Source organism: Oncorhynchus gorbuscha, linkage group LG03 (genome assembly GCF_021184085.1).
Source record: "Oncorhynchus gorbuscha isolate QuinsamMale2020 ecotype Even-year linkage group LG03, OgorEven_v1.0, whole genome shotgun sequence".
NCBI lineage: Eukaryota > Metazoa > Chordata > Actinopteri > Salmoniformes > Salmonidae > Oncorhynchus > Oncorhynchus gorbuscha.
In genome coordinates this window covers 23,769,820-23,787,067 of record NC_060175.1, presented here as the reverse complement: position 1 = coordinate 23,787,067, position 17,248 = coordinate 23,769,820, and the positions used below count along the sequence as shown (strand labels likewise).

At 43.2% G+C, this 17,248-nt stretch overlaps 1 protein-coding gene across 7 annotated transcripts in view; it reads left to right on the top strand.

Annotated features, from left to right (window-relative positions):
* The window catches only part of LOC124028940 (plasma membrane calcium-transporting ATPase 1-like), a 176,117-nt gene that overhangs the window by 42,280 nt on the left and 116,589 nt on the right, over positions 1-17,248 (top strand). For all 7 annotated transcript variants that reach the window (XM_046340867.1, XM_046340855.1, XM_046340835.1 and 4 more), the window contains exon 2: positions 1,757-2,269. In XM_046340867.1, the coding sequence (XP_046196823.1) occupies positions 2,074-2,269 (196 nt within the window). In that variant the 5' untranslated portion in view covers positions 1,757-2,073. The remainder of the gene's footprint in view (positions 1-1,756; positions 2,270-17,248) is intronic.

The following is a 17,248-nucleotide window of genomic DNA, read 5'->3' as shown; positions in this document are numbered from 1 at the left end:
TGGAAGCAATGTCAGCACAAGATCTGCTCGTCAAGAACTTCATGAAATGGGTTTCCATCGCCGAGCAGCCGCACACATCACCATGCGCAATGCCAAGCGTCGACTGGTGTAAAGCTCGCCGCCATTGGAATCTGGAGCAGTGGAAACTCATTCTCTGGAGTGATGAATCACGCTCCAGTCCGATGGACAAATCTGGGTTTGGCAGATGCCTGGAGAACGCTACCTGCCCCAATGCATAGTGCCAACTGTAAACTTTGGTGGAGGAGGAATAATGGTCTGGAACTGTTTTTCATGGTTCGGGCTAGGCCCCTTAGTCCCAGTGAAGAGTGATATTAACGCTACAGCATACAATGACATTGTACGCGATTCTGTGCATCCAACTTTGTGGCAACAGTTTGGGGAATAACTTTTCCTGTTTCAGCATGACAATTCCCCCGTGCACAAAGCGAAGTCCATACAGAAATGTTATTTTGAGATTGGTGTGGAAGAACTTGACTGGCCTGCACAGAGCCCTGAACTCAACCCCATCGAAATACTTTGGGATGAATTGGAACACCGACTTCGAACCAGGCCTAATAGCCCAACATCAGTGTTCGACCTCACTAATGCTCTTGCTGCTGGATTGAAGCAAGTCCCCGCAGCAATGTTCCAACATCTAGTGGAATGCTTTCCCAGAAAGGGGGACCAACTCTATATTCATGGAATGAGATGTTCAACAAGCAGGTGTCCACATACGTTTGGTCATGTAGTGTACATCTGCAACCCTGTCTATGTGACTAAATAAAAATCTAATCATACACCACTTGCCTATATAAAATATACGCTTCTGGATAATTATACAGTAGTAGTAGTGTGTGTGTGTGTGTGTGTGTGTGTGTGTGTGTGTGTGTGTGTGTGTGTGTGTGTGTGTGTGTGTGTGTGTGTGTGTGTGTGTGTGTGTGTGTATTCCCAGCCTGTGTGACCGAGAATGTGAATCCGGAGAGTCACACTCTGACACATCAGCTCTGATCACATAAGCACACATCAAAGGCTGACCTCCATTTCTGGTATTTAGTGTGTCATGGAGACCCACTAAACACAACAAGTATGTGTGACAGGGACACACACACTGGGACACACACGCACACAGGCCCAGAGGAGCAGTCCAGAGCGCTATCTCACATTAGCATAGTGTCCTCTTGCCGACACAGTGCTGTATTAAAATCTGCTATGTTAGACTCTAATACCTCCCATGCAATACCACCTATTATAGCTTCTCTCTACAGCTACACACCACTGATAACTTATCTATACCACTGGATCATGTTGTCCTAGAACCAGGTTGCTATGGTGATTCCCATGATATCTTTATCCATATAGGGTAACTTTGGGACAGGCAGTTGGATAGATTGACAGCCTGTTAAATCAAATAAAATCAAAACAAAAGGGCCGTGGGTGTCATGGGAGAGTCCTTAGACTTTGTTTAACGTCAATGCAAAGCATGGCTGTCCTCACATTATTTTACAAGAATCAGCTATTATCTGACTTGAGATCTGTGCTTTTGTATTGTCTTTTATTGTTAGTTTTCTCCTCTTTTTTTCTCCTTTCCTGCCCTCCACAGAGAACAGTGACCTCGTTGTTCTAACAGGTCATTCCCCAAACCAAACCTCAATTACTTAAATGATGCCCTCATCAGTGTCTCCTCACATTTATTTGAAAACAATGGTCATTTCATTTGATGACTTTTGCAATGTTTTCTTGTCTCTATCTCCTGCAGTTTTGTGCAACAGAAGAAGTGGTCAACGGATCATGTCTCCACTGTTACGTGGAAACTAATGCACTAAACCGGGTCCAGAAACCCGTCCTCTGACCCCATACACTACTTCTACATTACCCACGATTCCTGTCTGCAAAAAAAGCAAGGACTTAGGTGTTGAAGCCCTTAGATGACTTGGACATCCTTGTTTTACTATTGAACTGTTTCAGCACCACTAACCAGTTCTTAGTTTACAACAGTGATCTTAGAGGGACTGTAGAGGCACTGAGAGACAGTCATAGAGTAAAGAGAGAAAAACAAAGAACAACGAAAACAAAATGGCCAACAACACGGCGGACCACCCTCCGGGGAACTCTGTTGCCGATGGCAACCAAGAAGGGGACTTTGGCATCACGGTGATGGATCTCCGGGACCTGATGGAGCTGAGGAGCGGAGAGGCCGTCACCAAGATAGCCGACTCCTACGGAGACGTGCAAGGGCTCTGCCGCAGGCTCAAGACATCACCCATCGAGGGTAAGAGACGCTATACACACACAGACACACACACACACACTATGGTATCACCACCATCAACCCTGCTGAGCGTTCATCATGATTATGCCATCGTATAGCTGACCCCTATTGGGCCAGAGTTAGCCTGCTGGTTGTGGGTTGTGCAAAACAATAGATTCCCAGGGCTAAACCACTCTGACAAGACATGGCTGATTGAATCAGTGTGAGCAGCAGAGACATTCAGCCAGTGGGTGAAGGGTTAATTATGGGGGTTAAGTGATGCTGTGTGTCTCTTTCTGTAGGAGTAGAGACCCCTGACCGCACAGCAACTTAACTATCAGGGGCCTCTCAGAGTGGTAACTGATTTTAGGACCAGTTATGCCTCTTAGATCACAATGAATAAGATTACATGGACGGGGGAGACCTGATCCTAGATCAGCACTCATATTCTGAGATGCTTGTTTAATATGCCCCCAGATACTGTACGATACAGGCTGAAGTCCACTACGTTACCAAAGGTACGTGGACGCCTGCTCATTGAAAATCTCATTCCAAAATCATGGGCATTAACATGGAGTCCCCAGGCTATAACAGCCTCCACTTTTCTGGGAAGAGATGTTGGAACATTGCTGCGGGAACATGCTTCCATTCAGCCGCAAGCATTAGTGAGGTCGGGCGCGGATGTTGGGTGATTAGACCTGGCTCGCAGTCAGCATTCAAATCAAATTTTATTTGTCACATACACATGGTTAGCAGATGTTAATGCAAGTGTAGCGAAATGCTTGTGCTGCTAGTTCTGACAATGCAGTAATAACCAACGAGTAATCTAACCTAACAATTCCACAACTACTACCTTATACACTCACAAGTGTAAAGTGATAAAGCATATGTACATAAAGATATATGAATGAGTGATGGTACAGAACGGCATAGGCAAGATGCAGTAGATGGTATCGAGTACAGTATATACATATGAGATGAGTAATGTAGGGTATGTAAACAAAGTGGCATAGTTTAAAGTGGCTAGTGATACATGTATTACATAAAGATGCAGTATATGATATAGAGTACAGTATATACATGAACATATAAGATGAGTAATGTAGGGTATGTAAACATTATATTAAGTGGCATTGTTTAAAGTGGCTAGTGATACATTTCTTGCATCATTTTCCATCCATTTCCATTATTAAAGTGGCTGGAGTTGAGTCAGTATGTTGGCAGCAGCCACTCAATGTTAGTGGTGGCTGTTTAACAGTTTGATGGCCTTGAGATAGAAGCTGTTTTTCAGGCTCTCGGTCCCTGCTACAGGATGCTCTCGATTGTGCATCATTAGAAGTTTGTGAGTGCTTTTGGTGACAAGCCAAATTTCTTCAGCCTCCTGAGGTTGAAGAGGCGCTGCTGCGCCTTCTTCACAACGCTGTCTGTGTGGGTGGACCAATTCAGTTTGTCCGTGATGTGTACGCCGAGGAACTTAAAACTTACTACCCTCTCCACTACTGTCCCGTCGATGGGGATAGGGGGGTGCTCCCTCTGCTGTTCCCTGAAGTCCACAATCATCTCCTTTCCAAATCATCCGAAAGGTGTTTGAAGGGGTTGAGGCTCGGGTTCTCTACAGGCCAGTCAAGTTCTTCCACACTGATCTCAACAAACCATTTCTGTATGGATCTTGCTTTGTGCACGGGGGCATTGTCTTGCTGAAACAGGAAAGGTCCTTCCCCAAACTGTTGCCACAAAGTTGGAAGCATAGAATCGTCTAGAATGTCATTGTATTCTCTAGCGTTAATATTTCCCTTCACTGGAACTAAGGGGCCTAGCCCGAACCATGCAAAACAGCCCCAGACAAATATTCCGCCTCCGCCAAACTTTACTGTTGGCACTATGCATTGAGGCAGGTAGCTTTCTCCTGATATCTGCCAAACCCAGATGGTGAAGTTGATTCATCACTCCAGAAAACGCGTTTCCACTGCTCTGGAGTCCAATAGCGGTGAGCTCTACACCACTCCCGCCGACACTTGGCATTGCGCATGGTGATCTTAGGCTTGTGTGCGGCTGCTCAGCTATGGAAAACCATTTCATGAAGCTCCTGGCAAACAGTTCTTGTCTTGATGTTGCTTCGAGACAGTTTGGAACTAGGTAGTTAGTGTTGCGACCAGGGACAGATGTTTATGTCCTACATGCTGTTAGAGCCGATTTGAACATTTGTATAAAAGACGGAACATTCCGAGCTCCATGTACATTTCTGTAATTATAGTAAATGTTAATGTACATGATGAAATATTAGGTACGTATCTTTATGATTTACCTGATTGAGATATATTCATTTGTTAGTGTAATTCAGTTTTTGGCCCCCCCTCTTGCCCATTCATTGTATTGTGGTATGTGTGTTAGGATAAAGGCAGGAAGTTGGGCCTTCGGCGGGGGGGGGATCCTTGCTAGATGCGGGAGCAGTATAGTTTTTTGACTTGAATGTAGTGGCTTCCTTTCCTCTTTACCATAGCCACTGCCCAAGCCTGAAGCGAGTTTGTTTCGTACGCATACAGACATGTCATATTATGTATTTTCCATATCAAGTAATCTATGCTTTAAGTTGTTTGGATAATCATTTTTGTGTTCGATATAAGAAGAATAAACATTTGCGTTGCACCATATCCCTGGATCTCATTGAATGTTTGGTCGATAGGAAACCTTGAGTATGGACACGAAACAAACCCGCTTCAGGCTTGGGCAATGGCTATGGTAAAGAGCAAAGGAAGCCACTACATACGCTTTAGCACTCTGTGGTCCCGTTCTGTGATCTTGTGTGGTCTACCATTTCGCGGCTGAGCCATTGTTGCTCCTAGACGTTTCCACTTCACAAAAACAGCACTTACAGTTGACCGGGGCAGCTCTAGCAGGGCAGAAATTTGACTAACTGACTTGTTGGAAAGGTGGCATCCTATGACGGTGCCACGTTGAATGTACGGGCCATTCTACTGCCAATGTATGTTTATGGAGATTGCATGGTTGTGTGCTCGATTTTATTATATGCCATTTAGCAGACGCTTTTATCCTGACTTACAGTCATGTGTGCATACATTCTACTTATACACCATTCAGTAACTGGTGTGGCTGAAATAGCCTAAAATTAATTTGAAGACGTGTCTAGAGACTTTTGTATATATAGTGTATATAATATAGCTACTGTATAATATACAGTTGAAGTAGGAAGTTTACATACACTTAGGTTGGAGTCATTAAAACTCGGTTTTCAACCACTCCACAAATTTCTTGTTAACAAACTGTACTTTTTGCAAGTTGGTTAGGACATCTACTTTATGCATGACACAAGTAATATTTCCAACAATTGTTTATAGACAGATTAGTTCACTTATAATTCACTGTATCACAATTCCAGTGGGTCAGAAGCTTACATACACTAAGTTGACTGTGCCTTTACACAGCTCGGAAAATTCCAGAAAATGATGTCATGGTTTAGAAGCTTCTGATAGGCTAATTGACATAATTTGAGTCAATTGGAGGTGTATCTGTGGATGTATTTCAAGGCCTACCTTCAAATTCAGTGCCTCTTTGCTTGACATCAAGGAAAAATCAAAAGAAATCAGCCAAATGGTCCTTTTGTTCAATTAATTCCGTCGATATATATCCAAAATGTCCATTTATTTGGCGCGTTTCATCCATAAAAACACCGGTTCCAACTTGCTCAACGTGACTACAAAATATCTCAAAAGTTACCTGTAAACTTTGCCAAAACATTTCAAACTACTTTTGTAATACAACTTTAGGTATTTTTTAACGGAAATAATCGATAAAATTGAAGACTGGATGATCTGTGTTCAATACAGGAGGAAAACAAACTGTAGCTAGCTTTCTGGTCACGGGCCTCTATCTAACAGTACACTTCAAGTTACCCTCGTTCAAGATGGCCGTACTTCTTCATTACACAAAGGAAAACCTCAACCAATTTCTAAAGACTGATGACATCCAGTGGAAGCGGTAGGAACTGCAAGAAGGTCCCTTAGAAATCTGGATTCCCAATGAAAACTCATAAATTCAGTGTATCTGTGAGAAGAGCCTAAAATATTTGAAAAAAGATGCAGAACTCCCCAAGGAGTATAAGAGATAAGAGACTAGTCAGATATTCCACTATACATCACATTGGGGAGTGGACATTTACTGCTAAGCTTTTACATAACGCTGAAACTCTATGTTTGTGTAGCTGTGGATGCATGGGCTTGGTCTCATGAGTAGAAGGTAATAACATAGGCAGTGACATCACTAAGGCTGGACTTCAGGTTTAATAAAATAACTTGGACCCTTGGCTATTTTGCAGAACTTACTCGGAAACATGCGTTATGTTCCTGTTGTCAACTTCTGTCTGCAATTGCATTAATAAAGGTTTTTGAGTGATTTAATTAAGTATATTGTCATAATGCTAATTTCACCAATGAGCCAAAGATTGACAAGGAACAAGGAAATTAACCCCAACAGCAGAACTGAAAAAGTGTGTTTGAGCAAGTAGGCCTACAAACCTAAACCTGACTCAGTTACACCAGCTCTCTCAGAAGGAATGGGCCAAAATTCACCTAACTTATTGTGGGAAGCTTGTGGAAGGCTACCCAAAACGTTTGAACCAAGTTCAACAATTTAAAGGCAATGCTACCAAATTCTAATTGAGTGTGTGTAAACTTCTGACCCACTGCGAATGTGAGGAAAAAAGCTGAAATAAATCATTCTCTCTACTATTATTCTGACATTTCACATTCTTAACTTCTTGGTGACTGGGGGGCAGTATTGAGTATCTTGGATGAATAAGGTGCCCAGAGTAAACTGCCTGCTACTCAGCCATAAAATCTAGAATATGCATATACTTATTATATTTGGATGGAAAACACCCTGAAGTTTCTAAAACTGTTTGAATGATGTCTGTGAGTACAACATAACTCATATGGCAGGCGAAACCCTGAGAAGAAATCCAACCAGGAAGTGGGAAATCTGAGGTTTGTCGTTTTTCAACTCGTTCCCGATTGAAGATACAGTGGGATATTGGTCATGTTTCACTTCCTAAGGCTTCCACTAGATGTCAACAGTCTTTAGGAACTTGTTTGAGGCTTCTACTGTAAAATCACTATGTTATGGAACTACTGAACACGGCAATGTAAAATAAGATTTTTGGATATAAATATGCACTTTATCGAACAAAACATACATGCATTGTGTTACATGAAGTTCTATGAGTGTCATCTGATAAAGATCATCAAAGGTTAGTGATTAATTTTATCTATATTTCTGCTTTTTGTAACTCCTTTCTTTGGCTGCAAAAATGGCATAATTGTTTGTGGTGCTTTCGCCGTAAAGCCTTTTTGAAACCATACACTGTGGCTGGATTAACAAGAATTTTATCTCTAAAATTGTGTAAAATACTTGTATGCTTGAGGAATTTTAATTGAGATTTTTGTAGTTTTGAATTTGACACCCTGCACTTTCACTGGCTGTTGGCGGGGTGGGACGCTACCGTCCTTAAAATAAAGTGGTGATCCTAACTGACCAAAGACAGGGACATTTTTACTAGGATTAAATATCAGGAATTGTGAAAAACTGAGTTTAAATGTATTTGGCTAAGGTGTATGTAAACTTCCGAATTCAACTGTAGGCTAGTATGGACAGTGCAAGTTCATTGACCTGGTAATGCTATCCATTTAAACCAATACAATATCTATTTCACTATACAGGCACTCCCCACTCTCAAGCAATTCTTTAGATAGTGATCTACTCCCTACTGCTAATGAGTTTGACACTGTTTACTAACCAGGCCTTTAAACCATCCCTTGAGATTATCTTTCATCATCAACAACTCTGGGCCACGCACTCTGATTATCTTCAGCACTTTCACTATGGAATCACATGCACAGACACACGCACACACACAAGATTGGAATCACTCACCGAAGATTAATCACATGATATCTAAGAATTCATGGACAACACGTTGAGAGTAGAACATTTCCACTGCTCTCTCGTTCTCTCTCTCTCTCTTTCTGTTTGTAGAAGGCCGCTCTCCTTGCTTCTGCGGTTCATTCCAGGATTGAAATTAGTTCCACACCGTAGCCCTAATGACTTCATAGATCATTGCTCTATTCCATTTAGTAATCAAGGGACAGCTGTAGCACTTTCCTCCGCTCAAGAAATGACTCTTTAATGAAGGAAGCGTAATTATGTTTTTAGTGGACAGAAGGGTGGGTAGAGGGAAAAAAAATAATAATATTGAAGTAAGGAGTGAATACACTCCTTTTTTAGATGCTCAAACACATAACGAGAAGCTGGTTAATTTCAGTGGAAAATAAGAGGTTTTCTGACAGTTGTTTTGGAAGTAAATGGGCCTCTTAAGCCTGGCTTCTATCTCATATGCCTGTTTTGTCGTTTGAGTGAAATAGCTGTTGTGGCATTTGAACTTGTCATAACGGTCCTATTTAGGGGGTGCATTCACTTTTTCTTTCACCAGACAACAAGGGGGCGCTCCGCTCAAATGACTTGTCTTGGAAACTGATTTGTTCTCTAGTTCATTCTGTTTCCCTCGCAGACACAGTTCTACTCCAGTCATTTGTAATACTGGCTGCATGAGTAAGTATTCCATCCTCCAATGGTTTCACTGGTAATGACATCACTCTCAGCCCAGTGCATATATTACCAGATAAAGCAGGCTTTATCAACCGGTACTTCTTCTGTACCCAATATGGTAGCAGAACATTTCCTTATTTTAAATGGTTGGCTAAATATCTAACATAAATGATTTACACAGATACAGTAGTGCAAGGTTACCATAGTAGTGTACTATATAGTGAAATAAGGTGCCATTTGGCATACAGACAATGTTTTTCAGGCAGAACATGTGAATGCTGATGCAGTAGCACACTGATGCAGTAGAGTCATCATATCAGCCAGGATAAATGTGGTTGTTCATTTCCTAGAGCTACATCCAGTTGTTTTGTCTATGGTTCATTACTCTGTGGTGCAGACTCTTAGTGGTGCGTTAGTGAGGAGGGAATATGAGTATTAACCTCCACCTTAACAACACTTTACCACCCTCGTTAACATTAACCCACACCAGAACTACTATACAGAAAGGAGATGCACTACATACACAGAGATATACACACACACACACACACACACACACACACACACACACACACACACACACACACACACACACACACACACACACACACACACACACACACACACACACACACACACACACACACACACACACACACACACACACACACACACACACACACACACACACACAATCATTGTCTTACAACCAGCAGCTAATGATACACAATCACTCTCTCAGCATTGCCATAAATTGTAGTTCCATCTGACTGCTCTGCTGTGTTCCAGCGTTGTGCTGTTTGCATCAGAGACACTTTTGCTAATGTTTACTGATTAATCAGTCTGCTGCTGGGCCTGCCTGCTTGTCTGCCTGCCTGCCTGCCTGTCTGTCTGCCTGGCTGCTTCTAGAGGGCAAACACTGATTGTCCTTTCTTATTTTTGGAAAACACAAAGCAATACTTCTGCTGCTGCTGTTTTGCAGTCCCACCTACAGTAGGTCTATGAAATAGGAATAGCAATATCAAATCGCATGTTATATATTATTTAGCAGATGTTATTGCGGATGCAACAAAATGCTTATATGTTCCTAGCTTCAAAAGTTCGGTAATACACAACAATACACGCAAATCTAAAAAGTAAAAGAATGGAATTAAGAAGTATATAAATATTAGGAGGAGCAATGTGTGTGTGTGTGTGTGTGTGTGTGTGTGTGTGTGTGTGTGTGTGTGTGTGTGTGTGTGTGTGTGTGTGTGTGTGTGTGTGTGTGTGTGTGTGTGTGTGTGTGCTATATGGACAGTATGTGGATAGAATATATTGTATATCTGTAGAATACTTAGGATAGAATAGTATATATACAGAAATAGTTGAATAGGATGGCATTACTAGAATATAGTTTATACAGTACCAGTCAAAAGTTTGGAGACACCTACACATTCAAGGGTTTTTCTTTATTTTTACTATTTTCTACATTGTATAATAATAATGAAGACATCAAAACGATGAAATAACACATATGGAATCATGTAGTAAACAATGTGTTAAGCCAATTTTACATTCTTCAAAGTAGCCTCCCTTTGCCTTGATGACAGTTTGCACACTCTTGGCATTCTCTCAACCAGCTTCATGATGTAGTCACCTGGAATGCATTTCAATGAACATGTGTGCCATGTTAATTTGTGGAATTTCTTTCCTTAATGTATTTGAGCCAATCCGTTGTGTTGTGACAAGAATTAGAGACTTGCTTGGGCCAAGAAACACGAGCAATGGACATTAGAGCGGTAGAAATCTGTACTTTCGTCTGAGTCAAAATCTAAGATTTTTGGTTCCAACCGCCGTGTCTTTTTGAGACGCAGAGTAGGTAAACGGATGATCTCCGGATGTGTGGTTCTCACCGTGAAGCATGGAGGAGGAGGTATGATGGTGTGGGTGTCCTTTGCTGGTGACATTGTCAGTGATTTATTTAGAATTCAAGCCACACTTAACTATCATGGCTACCACAGCATTTTGCAGCAATATGCCATCCCACCTGGTTTGCGTTTAGTGGGACTATCATTTGTTTTTCAACAGGACAATGACCGAACACACCTCCAGGCTGTGTAAGGGCTATTTGACCAAGAAGGAGAGTGATGGACTGGTGCATCAGATGACCTGGCCTCCACATTCACCCGACCTCAACCTAATCGAGATGGTTTGGGATGAGTTGGACTGCAGAGTGAAGGAAAAGCAGCCAACAAGTGCTCAGCAGATGTGGGAACTCCTTCAAGGCTGTTGGAAAAGCATTCTGAGTGAAGCTCGTTGAGAGAATGTGTGCAAAGTTGTCAACAAGGCAAAGGGTGGCTACTTTGAAGAATCTCAAATATGTTTTGATTTGTTTAACACTTTTTTGTTGTTTAATACTGTACATGATTTTTTCATAGATTTGATGTCCTCACTATTATTCTACAACGTAGAAAAGTGATGGTGAGGAAAGTGATGGCTAGTGATGGTTATTTAACAGTCTGATAGCCTTGAGATGGAAGCTGTTTTTCATTCTCTCTGTCTCAACTTTAATGCAACTGTACAGACCTCACCTTCTGGATGATAGTGGGGTGAACAGGTCATTGCTCGGGTGCTGTATGTTCCCTGGAGGGCAGAGAGTGCGCCCCCGGTGATGCATTGTGCAGAATGCACCCTCATGAGAGCCCTGCGGTTGCGGGGTATCGAGCATAGCCACTCTATAACAACTTACGTAGGAAAGGCTTACACAGAATTAGAACATTACACATTATTTTCAGCAAAAGGGAGAAATTTACGACAATCCTGCAAAGTAAAGAAACAACTGGAAGGTATTATTACCTAGGAGATTAGCCTGGTTGAATGTGCGTGAACACAGCTTAGTTCTCCTGTGGAGGCTGTTCGGATGAAGTGACATATATGTGACAGTCAGAGGAGCGAGTCATTGCTGTGCCTCGAGCCAACAAACGGGCCAGCCTTATTGGCCCAGGAACTCCCTGTTCAGTAGGTGTGGTCGAATGAAGCAGCTGCTCAGCCATGCTGCCAGCCCATATGGCAGGAACAGAGCCGGGTTAGAGCAATGCACTAGACTGCCTTTAAAACGATACACAAAGCAGGAAAACCACAAGGGTGTCACCTCATGTATTTTTGAGTGCAGTAGGGGTGAGATGTACTGAGAATAAATTAGGATTTGGCTAGGCTTAGTTTGACGTTCTTAGTCTGATGTTAAAGACCAATGATACTTAACCAAGACTGATTATTTTAGTCTACTCTACTGTAAATGTTTCTGACATGAACTGGAGTTTATCCACTGTTACCTCTTGAGGGATGAATAAAGTGTTATTGAGTGAGATGGAGTTCAGTTCTGGAGAGTGTTGCTGAGAGGCGATTGAGAGTTTGTGGTATAGGAGATTAGTTGTTTTGGGTTGTTTTTAAGTAGATCACTCATTGTGACATTGGACAGGTACATTGGATAAGGGGGCATAATTGGGCTAGATTAGTGTGTGTGTGTCAGAGTAAATATATCTGATCTCTAGGCTACTCTAAATGAATGTGGAATGGACAGCACATGATAGACCATCACTGCATTATCCCTCTGCTGCAGACAGCCAAATCAAATTGTATTTGTCACATGCACTGAATACAACAGGTGTAGACCTTACCGTGAAATGCTTACCTACAAGCCCTTAACCAACAATGCAGTTCACAAAATTGAATTAAGAAAATATTTACTAAATAAAATAAAGTAAAATAAAAAGCAACACAATAAAATAACAATACTGAGGCTATACACAGGTGGTTCTGGTACCGAGGCAATGTGCGGGGATAAAGGTTAGTTGGGTAATTTGTACATGTAGGTAGAGGTAAGGTGACTATGCATAGATACTAAAAAGTGAGTAGCAGCAGTGTAAATCAAAGGGGGTTGGGTGTCAATATAAATAGTCCATTTTAGTTAAATAGTCCATCCATGTTATTTTTCTGCAGACACCTGTAGAGTGCATTTGTTCAACACTTTGGGCTAGACGTTGGACGATAAACCAAAAATGATCTTCATCGACCATACTGATCACTTATCACAAGCATTTTCCTGATATCGTTCAATACGATCAGTAGCCATATTCTTGAGAAATGTGAAGTTTGCAATGAAATACGATTGCTGATATGGGTGTTTGTTAATGGGACAATTGATGGCTACAACCATCACAAAAGAAATAGTAGTTTCAAGGATTATTAATACATTTGTTAATGTGGTGCACATAGGTCTAAAATTATCCATCTGATTATCATTGTTACGTCAATTCAGCCAATATATCGCAATATGGATTTTGTCCATATCGCCCAGCTTTACTTTGGGCTCTATTTAAATGTGTCTTTCCACAATTCCTTGGAGCCTATCTTGTTGCCTCCACCTTATAGGATGAGACTGTCCGAAGTCCAATGTGTTTTCAGAATGAAGCGAAAGGATGTGAGGAATTTATGAAAGATTCATGGGAAAATAGTCTTTCATTCAACACTTGGCACACATGGCAAAGGCATTTCAGAGAATTCTACGATGGAGTCAATAGATTTAATTGACTTCAGAAGTAGGCTAATGTTGCAACGTCGTTTGTGAATGAATGCATCGTTTTTACTATTTCAAGGTCTTAGTTTGGGGAAATACAGTCTAACCTAGTACAAACCAGTGTGTGCTCTGTGTTAACTGTGGATTATTTAATTGGTAAGACTGGGCTCTGTGATTACCAACTCTGTACTGGGTCGACCAGCAGATGGCGCCGACAGAGATGGTCGCCTCGCTTCAGGTCCTTAGAAAACTATGCAGTTATATATATATTTTTTTAATGCATTATTTCTTACATTGTTAGCCAAGAAAATCTCAAGTGTTATTACATACAGCCGGGAAGAACTATTGGATATAAAAGCAATGTCATCTTACCATCATTACGATCAGGAATACGTCTTTCTTTCCCGAAGCGGATCCTTTGTTCGGACCTCCACCCTGGACATGGGATCTTATCCCAGAGGCCGACCCAAAACAACGCGGTCGCCGCAGGAGAGGCAGGCGGAGCGGTCTAATGGTCAGACTCTTGTGAGGCGTCTGTTTCTCAAACTAGACACTCTATTGTACTTGTCCTCTTGCTCAGTTGTGCACCAGAGCCTCCCACTCCACTTTCTATTCTGGTTAGAGCAAGTTTGTGCTGTTCTGTGAAGGGAGTAGTACACAGAATTGTACTATATATATACATACATACACACATACATACACAGATAGATAGTTATGCGTTTCTATATTTCCAGGTAACCCCAGCTGGAATTGAAAAGCACAATACTGACGTTGCAAGCACCATGCTCTACCAACTGCGCCACACAGGACCACATGTATTACATTAGGATTCCCAGTGGAACACCAGCACCACAATTATCACGCTGTTACGTTCTGTTCATCTGGAGATGGATGAAGCACATTAAGTAGATGGCACTTCTATATCAATCTTGTAGATCAGAGATGTGAATGTTTTCCTCTAATCCCCTGAAAGCAGATATTAGGGAGTGAGTCATACAGGGAGGTAGTACTCTGAAGTGAAAATATACGAGGGAAACAAAGACATGGAGAGAGATTGACATAACATAGATGGTGAAGGACTGAGAAATAGAAAGGGGTGGAGAGTGGAAGCAAGGGAGAGAGAGAGTTTGTCTTTTGTAAATTGTTTGTCTATTTTACTTGCTTTGTCAATGTAAACATGTGTTTCCCATGCCAATTAAGCCCCTTTGAATTGAATTGAATTTAGAGGGTGAGGGAAACTTCCCTCCATGAGAGCTTGTGCCTGCTGCCGCCGATGTGTTCAGGAAGCACAAGATGTCTGTGGTCCCTCAGAGAGAGAGAGCAAAACAACATACATGATGGGAAAGGTGACTCCAGAGAATGGCTGTGTCCTGTTGAAGGTGGACTTACTGTGTCTGATTATGATCCGGATTTTCGCTATCCGGATTTTCGCTCACACTCTCTCTCTTTATCAATCTGCATAAACAGTAGGGATTTTTAAATATTTTTTTTTATCTGAGTAATGATCAAAATAGCTTCACAAATGGTCGTAGTCCCACTACCTTTCCCTGCTATTTTATCTATTATTATTATCTATGTTGTTTTTATTTTTTTATCTATTATTATTATCTATGTTGTTTTTATTTTTCTCCTGTCATGTCATTTGCACTTCTTTCTCACAGACAGACAGACAGACAGACAGACAGACAGACAGACAGACAGACAGACAGACAGACAGACAGACAGACAGACAGACAGACAGACAGACAGACAGACAGACAGACAGACAGACAGACAGACAGACAGACAGACAGACAGACAGACAGACAGACAGACAGACAGACAGACAGACAGACAGACAGACAGACAGACAGACAGACAGACAGACAGACAGACAGACAGACAGACAGACAGACAGACAGACAGACAGACAGACAGACAGACAGACAGACAGACAGACAGACAGACAGACAGACAGACAGACAGACAGACAGACAGACAGACAGACAGACAGACAGACAGACAGACAGACAGACAGACAGACAGACAGACAGACAGACAGACAGACAGACAGACAGTGTTATGTGTGTCTATACAGATAGCTTAGGGAAGACTGTTGTCTTTTGTACTGGAGAAGCCTTTTTTCCGTTATTCCTCCAGAAAGCCTCGGATGCTCTTGGACAAATTCCCAATCTAGTAAATGTGTCGGAGCGCACACAAATCACTTCGCTGCCTCTGCAGTAAAAGCCGGCATAGACCATTAACAGTAAAATGGTGACACTGGCGGTGGGCAGGAGAAACAGGGGGATCCGCCATCCCATATCAATCCTTATTAGACTGTTCTCGTTTTATCACCTTTAACACTATAGAGAGAGGGAGAGAGAAATGATGGAGGAGAGAAAGAAGGGGAGGGAAAGGGAAGAAGGGAGATTGTGTGGGGAAAATAAGGATGATAGAGGGAGATGGAATTGTTGAGAGGTGGAGGCGGGGAGAATGAGGGATGTAAAGGGAGATGGAGCAAGAGGGAGCGAGGGAAGATTTAGAGAAGTGAGTGAAGGAATATCAGGCTTCACAGGCCAGTTGGCACAGAGGGAAAATGATCAAAAACCCCAGGACTCTGCTCACTTCTAAAACCTCCCTCCATAATCCCACCACTCAGAGAGACAGAGAGAAAAAGACACTGGGAGAAGAACAAATTACACAGTGAAGGAGGAGAGCAATGGCCAGAGAAATAATATTTGGTTGCTTAGAGAGTGAAAGAGAGACTGAAAAAGTAGCAATAAAGAGAAAGAAAGGCAAGAAGCAGAGTATTGCTTCAGCAGTGAGAGAAATGGAGAGGCGAGAAAGATTGGGAGAAAAGGGAAGAGGTGAGGGAGGGAAAGAGAGGTGGGAGGGAGAAAGATTGGGAGAAAAGGGAAGAGGGAGGGAGAGGCGGAAGAGGGAGGGAGAGGTGGGAGGGAGAAAGATTGGGAGAAAAGGGAAGAGGTGGGGAGAGGCGGAAGAGGTGGGGGAGAGGCGGAAGAGGTGGGGGAGAGGCGGAAGAGGTGGGGGAGAGGCGGAAGAGGTGGGGGAGAGGCGGAAGAGGTGGGGGAGAGGCGGAAGAGGTGGGGGAGAGGCGGAAGAGGTGGGGGAGAGGCGGAAGAGGGAGGGAAAGAGAGGTGGGAGGGAGAAAGATTGGGAGAAAAGGGAAGAGGTGAGGGAGAGGCGGAAGAGGTGAGGGAGAGGCGGAAGAGGTGGGGGAGAGGCGGAAGAGGCGGAAGGGGAGGGAGAGGCGGAAGAGGTGAGGGAGAGGCGGAAGAGGTGGGGAGAGGCGGAAGAGGTGGGGGAGAGGCGGAAGAGGTGGGGGAGAGGCGGAAGAGGTGGGGGAGAGGCGGAAGAGGTGGGGGAGGCAAAGAGAGGTGGGAGGGAGAAAGATTGGGAGAAAAGGGAAGAGGGAGAGGCGGAAGAGGTGGGGGAGAGGCGGAAGAGGTGAGGGAGGCAAAGAGAGGTGGGAGGGAGAAAGATTGGGAGAAAAGGGAAGAGGGAGGGAGAGGCGGAAGAGGTGGGGGAGAGGCGGAAGAGGTGAGGGAGGCAAAGAGAGGTGGGAGGGAGAAAGATTGGGAGAAAAGGGAAGAGGTGAGGGAGAGGCGGAAGAGGTGAGGGAGAGGCGGAAGAGGTGGGGGAGAGGCGGAAGAGGTGGGGGAGAGGCGGAAGAGGTGGGGGAGAGGCGGAAGAGGTGGGGGAGAGGCGGAAGAGGTGGGGGAGAGGCGGAAGAGGTGGGGGAGAGGCGGAAGAGGTGAGGGAGAGGCGGAAGAGGTGGGGGAGAGGCGGAAGAGGTGAGGGAGAGGTGGGGGAGAGGCGGAAGAGGG